Source organism: Nothobranchius furzeri, chromosome 10 (genome assembly GCF_043380555.1).
Source record: "Nothobranchius furzeri strain GRZ-AD chromosome 10, NfurGRZ-RIMD1, whole genome shotgun sequence".
Lineage (NCBI taxonomy): Eukaryota > Metazoa > Chordata > Actinopteri > Cyprinodontiformes > Nothobranchiidae > Nothobranchius > Nothobranchius furzeri.
The window spans coordinates 39,325,342-39,335,567 of record NC_091750.1 but is presented as its reverse complement, the minus strand read 5'-3'; the positions used below and the strand labels follow the sequence as shown (position 1 = coordinate 39,335,567).

General features: G+C 47.2%; 1 protein-coding gene across 1 annotated transcript; it reads left to right on the top strand.

Moving 5' to 3' along the window:
• The first annotated feature begins 520 nt into the window (after positions 1–520).
• On the top strand, positions 521–9,168 carry fgf5 (fibroblast growth factor 5). Its single transcript, XM_015960232.3, has 3 exons — positions 521–948; positions 5,182–5,285; positions 8,715–9,168. Exons 1-3 carry the CDS (start codon positions 744–746, stop codon positions 9,066–9,068), a joined length of 663 nt encoding a protein of 220 aa, XP_015815718.1. The 5' UTR covers positions 521–743; the 3' UTR covers positions 9,069–9,168.
• Positions 9,169–10,226: the final 1,058 nt, after the last annotated feature.

The following is a 10,226-nucleotide window of genomic DNA, read 5'->3' as shown; positions in this document are numbered from 1 at the left end:
CTGAGACAATGGGCCAGTATTTGGAACATCTGGAGAACTTTAAGTTTGATATCATTTCTGGATGAAACGCCTCGGTTAGTGTTTAAAGCAGTCCAAAGCAACCACCCTTCACACCCTCTGCGTTTTGCTGTCCTTAGCTCAAGATGATCGATGACCACTGAGTCGTTAGACGTCTTTTTCATTCGTTTTGCTAAGAAAAGAAATCCTGTTCATGTGTTCAGTTGCAGTTGCTTGATTTGGTCCCACTCTGGTACTTGGAGCAGCTTTCAGCTTCTCTCTCAGCTCAGAAGGAACAGATAAACCAAGGTTTCTGACAGCTTCACAGCTTTTACTGTTTTTTCCCATGAATAAACCCCAGGTGAGCGGTGTAGTCTGTACTTTCTGAACCAGGCGAACATGATTTGCTCCCGTGCGTAAAACGAGGCACTTGCTGCGTCCTGGCGCGCAGGATTGCTCCGTGTGGTTCGCGCTTCCTTCCCGCCCCGCTGCTGAGGGTCGGTGCTGAAGCAGGAGTGGCATCTCAGGCGACAGAATCTGGATGAAAGCGCGTCCATTAGAGCTCCGACATGAGCGGGTTGTTATAAATATCCCCGCGCCACGCAGAGCCGCTCCAGCCCCTGCAGCCACAGGGCCGTGCCAACGGGCGCTGCGCGCGCGTGTGCGCACGCCTACAGAGCTTTGTTGACCTCCGGAGCGATGGGAGCGAAGGAAGTGGTGTAGCTCGAGACTCCATCTTTGGAAGAATGAATGTTCTCCTCTACTTTCTGACCTTCGCTCAGTTGTTTTGCGTCGCAGCCGCAGCGGAGCGCGTCTCCGTGGAACTTCTGCAGCAGCGGATCGGTTCTGGACGCAGGACGTGCAGGCTCTACTGTCGGGTTGGCATCGGCTTCCATCTGCAGATCCACACCGACGGCAGGGTGAACGGCAGCCATGAGCCCAACCAGCTGAGTAAGTCCTCCTCTCGGCCTGGCGCCCCGCTGAGAGAGCGCGCGCGCACACACGTCTCCACGCTTCTCTCGTTTTTACCCATCAGGGTTGTGACAGTTGGAACAACAGTGATTTACACAGGAAGTGTGTGAGGACCGAGCTCCTAAACTTAGGCTGAGTCCTGTCCGGGATGTCGGCAGGTAGACTATTTGTGGAAGGAACAGGTGCAGCTCCAGACACCCGGATGTGCTGAGTGACATCACAGCAGCAAAAATATCCCCTTTAAAAATGGTTTTCTATTATTGCCTCAGACTGATGTTTTCACTTCTGCTCTGCAGTTCAGAGATTTAACAGGTAAAACGTGACACACCTGCTAGTTTGTGCTGCTTTAAACACGTTTGAATTATTAACCAGACGATGAAGTACTGGGTGCACCGATCCTGGGTTTGTTGGGTGATACCGCTGGTTTCCGGCTCCAGCACGAAGCTTAATAATCCGGTTTAGCTGAAATTCCTGATAGTGAGGTTGAGTTTACCACGTTTATATCAGCCCAGTTACAGAAAAGCCTTGTTTTCACAAACGCTGGTTGTAAAAAGGTGCGTTCACGGTCAGAAAAACTAACGTGGGCCGATTCCCCATCAGCTGGTTTTCCTAACCAGTCTGAAAGAGTCATCTGTTCCAGCTCGATTCAAAGTTTCTGTTCATGACAAAAATAATTCATTTAGTCATATACGTTTTCTATGCTCTCCACCATAACGAACGAACGAACGAATGAACGAATGAATGAGTCCTTTTTTGCTGCAAACGTGAAACGATGACAACATTTTTGTGATTGTTGTAAAAACAAGGACTTATCTGTAAAATAAAGAATTTCTTATCAAAAAGCTGAAAACTAAAGATCACAGAGCAGACTGGAGTCAGAGACATGAACGTTTTCTTCGCAGCATCTGAGACAGCTGAGACGGTGGACGTGCTCACGTGTCTTCGTGCTCCCTCCTGAGGAGTTGTCGGGTTTCATGGATTTCAGTGACAGTCATGTGGAGGAGAATCCTGCAGGAACAGGAGACCAGACCTCTCAGATTTGCTAAATGAAGATTTTCTTATCAATATTTGATGAGAGAAAACCTGTTTTCAGCTTATTTTGTGTTTCTTTTCTGAGAAATTCGACAGATGTTGGTAAAAACATCTGTGTAGTCAGAGCCGGATCAAATAAATGGACTACTCTAGGCAGGCTGCATTTTTGTCTGAAACAATCCCAGAACAGGGCAAGTCAAAAACATACGTGTGAGGATTACACCTTAAAGAGTCTGGGGAAAGTCCAAGCCAAGGTTCAGATTACTTATTTAACCAGATGAGTGGATAGAGAACTCATTCTCATTTACGACCACGATCTGGCCGAGAGGCAGCAACAGTCCCATAGTTAGCTTTACACCAAAGAACAACAGGTGAGATAAAACAGTCAGACAGGAAGACAAAGGACTGATTTCATATATAATATGTACAAGCAGTCAGAACAGACTAAAACCGTCTTTTGGGCCTTTCCCACTAGCATCGGCTCCGCATGGTCTGGATAGCATAGAGAGTGTCCACGTTAGCCTGCCTTTTTTCAGGCTGCAACCATCGGAGCTCTTGCCCTGAAGAGCAGACAGCTGCTCAGGGGAGAAATCAGTGTGTGTGTGTGTGTGTGTGTGTGTGTGTGTGTGTGTGTGTGTGTGTGTGTGTGTGTGTGTGTGTGTGTGTGTGTGTGTCACAAGATCATGAGGACACACACAGCTAATTAATAAACTAATGTGGACCAGAGTCTCCAAAAGCAACACAGCTCTTGTCTGTCTTTTGTTTACCTTATGGAGCGGACTTTCCAGTGTGTATTAAGCTCCGCCCCTGGCTCGGGGATTTCTGCATTCTTGAAAAGTCCCTTGGACTTATATGTGAACACTACACCGCCTGTTGGAGACCGAACATCCTAATCCAGTGTCCGCAAGATGGATTTCATACTAGATATGAAATTTTAATGTCTTACGGTCCTTAATTAGATGTAAATTACCAGTGTTACACCATCCAGTCCCACCAATCCCCGACCGTGCTGACGCTAATGTGTAAGCGCCGTTACCGAGGTGGTCTGCTTCAGGCTGACCAGGGCCAACACACCCACTGCTCCGATTGGTGGGCAGAATCAGCCCATTGGGCGTACAGCATCACAATTCATTATCACGCTGATTACCCAGGAGGAGAGAACGTCTCTGACTGCATTCTGTGCATTCCTAAGCAAGGATATCAATCAATCAGTTAATCAAAGCTTTATTTATAAAGCGCCTTCCGCAACCCTATCGGGAAGCCCAAGCGATATGTGGAATCAACCGGGCCAGGCTGGCACCGGCTAGAGCTATCCGGGTGGTGTGGAGCCGATGCTAGTGGGTAGGCCCATAAAAGTACTCAGAAGCAGGAACATTGATCAGAAACTATTGATCGCCATGAATTATTGAAGGTAGATAATGGAATGTTGGTAGTGAGCTTCGGTGATTTTTGCAGCTCATTCCAGTCGTTGGAAGCAGCAAACTGGAATGAGGAGCGGCCAAAATTGAGAAAATGTGCCAAAATTTTTCCAGCTTGAGTTCCACAATCCGACCTAAAGCATCCAAGGAAAAGCAGCAGTAGCTGCAGTGGTAGAGCGGGTTGACAAGTGATGGGAGGACTGTGGGATGGATCCCAGCTCCCACCAGGGGTCTTCTGGGGTCATCCTTAGGTAAAACACCTGTGTTGGTGGTGGTCAGAAGGGCCAATGGTGCAAATGGCTGCCTTGCCTCTGTCAGACAGCCCCCGGGCGGCTGTGGCTATGTATCTTACTAACACCAGCAGTGTGTGAATAATGGAGAGTGCTTTGTAACTCTAATCCAATATTATCAATATTAAAAAGAGATAAATGCAAATAATGGCTTCATCACTCCCAACAACATCAACACACTGTACCTACAGCAGAGCACAGAGGTGGCAGTATGCTGCTGTGGGGCTGTTTCTGCAGCCGGGACAGAAGGTCCTGCTGGAATAGATGGAAAGGTGACTTAAGCTAAGCATCACTGACTTCTTTAGAAAAACCTTCTGTAACTTTGTACTTTTCTTAACTCGGTTTTGTGTTTTTTAAACACAAGAAAACAAAGCTTTTTGTTTAGAAACGTTAAGAAATCCCGCCCCTCCTGGGCCAGGCAAGAGAAAATCTGGGTTTGCTCCAGGCTCTCCTCCCAAAGGGATGTTTGGAAAACCTGGAAAGGGAAGCGGCTACCTCAGGTGAATCCTTTAGATCTGCCACGGTCCAAAGTCCGACCCACTCCTCCATTTCTCCTCCATCCCACCATCACTCAGGAAAAAGAAGCCAAAATACTCACGGTCCTCCAGTTGAGGAACTCCCTGATGTCACGATGTGGGTTGGAGGAGTTGCACCCAATGTGCAGATACCCAGAACGACACGAAGCAGGAGAGGATGTAAAATAAAACATTCTTTATTAAGAATGATTTAGCCCCAAAAAAATAAAAGTACCTAGAGCCTAAGAGGGCACGAAGCCAGAAACCTAGAGACTAGGGGGTGTGGGGGTGGGGGTGGGGGTGTGGTGTGGGTGGGGGTGACAATGGACCAACAACACATTGAGACACAGACAGGGTTTTATACACAGGGGCAGGATGATTGGGAGATGAGCTGCAGGTGCGTGGGGAGAGAGAAACCTGGTGAAATCAATCTACTAATCAGGGAGAGGAAACTAAGCTGAGGAGGGGAAATAAAACATGACCTATGAATAACAACCAAACCTAAAGACTAGAAGAACAAGACTAATAACTAATGATCTAAGGAGGAAAGGAGAACTGATAAATCGGTGGGGAAGGACCAAGGAAGGAACCTAGAAGAAAACCTGAACCTATGAAACTACAGGGAAAAACTAGCTAGATAATATAAATACAAAGAAAACTAAAGAAAACTAAAGAACCTGGCAAACCTGGTGGGAGCTGGAGACAAGCAGGGGCACGTGAAGCTTAGGTACGCATGAGGGGGATCCTAGAGGGACACCTGGAGAGGTTGGAGACCTAAAGGGGCACAGAAACCTAAGGGGAGAACCTGGAGTGGGGCTGGGGAACACAAGGAGGCACATAAGGGGAACCTAGAGGGGGGCTGGAGAACATATGAGGGGGACGCAGGACGCAGATCGTGACACCTGAGCCTGTTTACTGATCCTCAGTCACCAGAGCTGCTATCTTTTGTCCTTCCAGGTGTTCTGGAGCTTTTTGCGATTTCTCAAGGAGTGATTGGCATCAAAGGAGTTTACAGTAAGAGATTCCTGGCCATGAATAAAAGAGGACGGCTTCATGCCACTGTGAGTATCGAACACCAAGCTCCTGATTTCCTCTTGAGTTTCATCATCTTCATGTCTCAGACTCCCTGGATCACGGGTCTCCAGCCCTGGATGTTTATTGTTCTCCCTGCTCCAACACCTGTGATTAACAGGCTTCTGCAGAGCTTGATGAGCTGCTGAACAGGTGGTTCAGCCAATGAACCAGGTGTGCTGGTTGCCTCTTTAGATGCTAAATGCTTACAGCTAGTAAGTGTCTGCAGTTCAGCTCCAGCAGTGTTTGACCAAATGTCTTCATTGGAGCCATAAAACTGAAGAAATGCAACTAATCTGCCACAAACAGGTCAAATGATCCCTTCTGAGCCATACCTGTTTGTTCTCAGCTCACATGACTTATTTTTGCTGCAGGCGAGCATCTTGTAATAAAACAGAAACCTCCTCTAACTGTTTTGCAAGTTTGCGCAGCTTTGAGTCTGAGCTGCATTAGAAAATCTGACATCAGCATGTCGCTGCTCTCTGCCGTAATCTCTAGCTGCAGTTCTGAAGGTCTTTAAACCCCCAAATGCACTGAAAGCTCCAATCTGCCCATAGCAGCCTGGCCCGCGACACCGTAAGCGGGTCATTCGACGGCGGCGGCGAGACTGGTCTTCTGGCAGGAGAAGAGAGGCAGCAGCTCCCTGTTAGCGTGGGCTAATAGGAAGAGCAGATTAGGTCCTTTCTGGGATGTCTGAGAGAGGAGATGTAGACTAGGAAATGAATCAGTTGAGTCAACAATCAGCTGGTGAGCAGCAGTGGGAGGGGTGATGATGCTGAGAGATGGTGTTTCATCATGTTGGTGTGGAGCGGTGCTCGCGTTCCCAAGGCAGGGAAAGACCAGCTCACCAGCTGCTAACCAGTTATCGCTCCAATGATCGGAAGTCAAAGTATGCCCCAAACTACCACACAGTACACACAGTACACACATCGTACACATTGTGCACACACACTACACACAGGTATTCACAGTACACACAGTACTCACAGTACACACAGAGTACACACAGCACGCACAGTACTCACAGTACACACAGTACACATAGTAGACACGCAGTACACACACAGTACTCACAGTACACATAGTACACACATCGTACACATTGTGCACACACAGTACTCACAATACAGAGAAAGTACACACACAGAACTCACAGTACTCACAGTACACATAGTACACAGACTCTACACACAAGTATTCACAGTACACACAGAGTACACACGCAAGTACGCACAGTACTCACAGAACACACAGTACACATAGTAGACACACAGTACACACACAGTACTCACAGTACACATAGTACACACAGTACACAGTACACAGTACATACACAGTACACAGTACACATAGTACACAGACAGTACACACACAGTATTCACAGTACACATAGTACACACAGTACACATAGTACATACACAGTACACAGTACACATAGTACACACACAGTACTCACAGTACTCACAGTACACACAGTACACATAGTACACACACAGTACTCACAGTACACACAGTACACATAGTACACACACAGTACACACACAGTACTCACGGTATACACAGTACTCACAGTACACACACAGTACACACAGTACTCACAGTACACACACAGTACACACAGTACTCAAAGTACACACACAGTACTCACAGTACACACACAGTACTCACAGTACACACAGAACACACAGTACACACAGAACACACAGTACATACACAGTTAACATAGTACACACACAGTACTCACAGTACACATAGTACACACAGTGCACACAGTACTCACAGTACTCACTGTACCCACAGTTCAGATAGTACACACAGTACATACAGTGCTCACAGTACATACAGTACTCACAGTACACACAGTACACAGACAGTATGCATACAGTACACACACAGTACACACAGTACACACACAGTACACACACAATACACACTACTCTTCCTGGGGTCCACATATACTGTCCGTTACAATAACGTAGCCTTCATCATTAAAGTAAACAATCATAGAAACACTATTAGTACATTACAGATTACAGATCACAGATTACAGCCTTCTGACCACCCAGTTTTGGGATTTGTAGGAAACCTTAAAAATTGGCATCTGTCTTCATCACATGATGAGTTTCTCCCTGAGTCGTGTTCCCGAGGGCCGCTTCCTTCATTTTTCTTAGAGATGAAATCCATTTTCCTTCAGTTTCATCTGGAAAACGAAAGAAGTGAATGCACGTATAAATGTTTGAACACATGTAAAGTCTGATCATTACTGTGTATTGTGGAGGTTTACTTCAAATAACTAGTTTAACGAAGTATTTATGCTAATGAGGTTGTGAAAGAATTTCAAAGATGAGATATTTGATGTTTTTCTTTAATACTTAGCTTGTTATAGTGAGCAGAAAACCATTTTAGAGGAAGTTTGCAGCCTGAGAAAATCTACGTAATTACTGTAAAGGTCTGTCTGTTTCTTGTTTATGTGACAATAAAACAAACCAAGAGAAGAAATGAATCATGGGAAATGTGCCTTTGAAGGGGTGTGGTTGACCCAGCAGGTTGAACAGCTGTACAAGCACGCTGATTTTAACAATCACATCTCTGGAATCCGTCTGCTGCCGTTAGAGCTGATGAGGGCCGGTGGGGGTGCAGCCTACGTGACTGGGAGTGTGAGCACACTCCTGCATGCTCCAGCGGATCCCTGACTGGTACCAGAACCGCTACGTTGCTCAGCGGCAGCGTTCTGCTAACTCATTCCAACCCACCCATGGGGGCGGCTGTGGAGAGCCGAGCAATTTTCTAATCATCCTTAAAAACATTCCCAAAGGAATGGCTGGCCGCTAACCCAAAGGCCGGTTCTGTTCTGCAGCGGGCATGACTGGCATGTTTACCGAACGCTGTAACGGCATCACGTTCTGCTACGCTGCGCTCCTCAGCAAAGCAGAACGGCTTGTTTTATTTCTAAATGGTGAAAATCAGATGGCGGCAGGAGGCATCTCTGGGTGCTCCTCAAAGTTTTCCACCCAGATATTTTTAGGCACTGAGTGGGAAAATCAGAACCAACAGGAGGCTTGTTTCTGATCTGGTCCTGCAACTTGTGGGCCCAACGTGACACGGCCCAAACAGGAAGGCTGCTGTGTGTAAGCCCGGAATAATCTTTTAAAAAATATTCCTCCATGGCTGCATGGGAGTTGGAAACTACAGAAGATGCAGGCCGACGCCCCCTCAGTCACAGGTGAGAACAAACTAAGCAAGTTGGCGTGTGCAGATGGGAAGGCTCTTGGTTCTGTAGAATCACACACAGTACACACACAGTACACACACAGTACACACACACACTCTCTCTGAAAAATGCTGCCGTATCTTCCTTCTTATTGAATCAGAGCCAACAATAGCTAGACCTGCTAATCCTACTTCCTCACTTCCTGTAGGAAATCTTCTCAGACGACTGCAAGTTCAGGGAGCGGTTCCAGGAGAACAGCTACAACACCTACGCCTCCGTGGTCCACAAGAACCAAAGAACTGACCGTGAGTGGTTCGTGGCCCTCAATAAAAGAGGGAAGGCTAAAATGGGCTCCAGCCCGCAGGTCAAATCCCAACATGTCTCCACCCACTTCCTACCCAGGGCTAGCATGCACGACAGGAGCGAGAGAGGCTTTAAGATCACAGAGGGCAGCAATGAGAGGAAGAAGCCTAAGTCTACACCTCCAAAGTCTCAAGTCCCACCAGGTTCTGTCCCAAGACGAGTCCAAGTCAAATACTGGCCCAAGTACAGGTTTGGGTAGGGGTAAAGAAACCGGGCCTGGGATTGTTTTCAATGATTCCCAGAATCTGAAGCCTGGGACACCCTCAAAGGGCTCTGGGGATTGGTGGATGGACAAGGAAGATCCTGTTTTGTTGTTTCTTCTCTACATGACCTGTTACAAACCCGAGACCTGTCTGAGACTGGAGACACAGAGAGTCTAGAGTAAAGTTACTCTTTGTGTCAACTCCAAACTCAAATTCAACCTTTTCCTTCTTCTGTAGGTAAGGACTAATCTGGTCACTTTTATCATGTTTGGTGTTTTCTTAGAGGTAGAATACCACCTGGAATACTTTTATAATACAAAGTTAAAGTCATTTTATTGTCATTTCTACCACATGTGCAAGACATACAGAGAACGAAATTGAGTTTCAGTACACACAATTCAGAGATCAGACATACATGGGCAAGACACATGACAAGAATTGGTGACTGCGGTCATTCGCAACATGAGTCGCGCTACCTTCATAGATGAAAAGCAATTTCATGAGGATAGGTTGGTGGAGGGGAAAAAACAGGCATGCCATAGTTACACCCGACAGGGCGTGGCTGTACTATGCAAAAAAACCAAACACCTCAGACATATAAGCACGAACATCACAGTTACAAAACATCACAGATAACATCAGACTCCGATAGGGAGGGAGGATCCTGAATCCTCCAACGGGAGCTGCCAGTGTACGGCGCTCAGCCAGCTGCAGTCAAACAGGTGGGAGGGAGAGAGGAGGGCCAGAGAGCACACTGAGTTTCCTGCAGGTTGATGACCTCGAAGCAGGTCACTATCTGAAGGCGGGGGGGGGGGGGGGGGGGGGGGGGGGTGAAGGTCGGGTCACAGCATCCATCTACATTCCTCCTTTCGTGGGGGTTGATGTTGATGGCAGCTTTGGAGGCTGCCTTGGCGTCAGATTAGGATAACAAGACTTTGTTTAGGGCAGACAGAGATAATTTTCCTCTCTGCCTTGGAGTCTATAAGTGGTCATTCATGTCCACCAGTGAAGCCAATTATACGTTCTAAACACCCCCACACCGTCCGGCGACCCTCTCCGAGATGACATCCATCTTGCGCACTAACACAGGCAACGCCGCGAGGACATTGTCCAGCTTACGGTTCAGCTCGAGTAACGTCCCAGTCTGTGAGGTC

Bases quoted from the DNA above. Each gene is read 5' to 3' on its own strand.
- fgf5 (XM_015960232.3), top strand. From the start codon at position 744: ATGAATGTTCTCCTCTACTTTCTGACCTTCGCTCAGTTGTTTTGCGTC. The intron at 949-5,181 runs GTAAGTCCTCCT...TTGTCCTTCCAG, and splicing joins CCATGAGCCCAACCAGCTGA to GTGTTCTGGAGCTTTTTGCG. The intron at 5,286-8,714 runs GTGAGTATCGAA...CACTTCCTGTAG, and splicing joins GAGGACGGCTTCATGCCACT to GAAATCTTCTCAGACGACTG.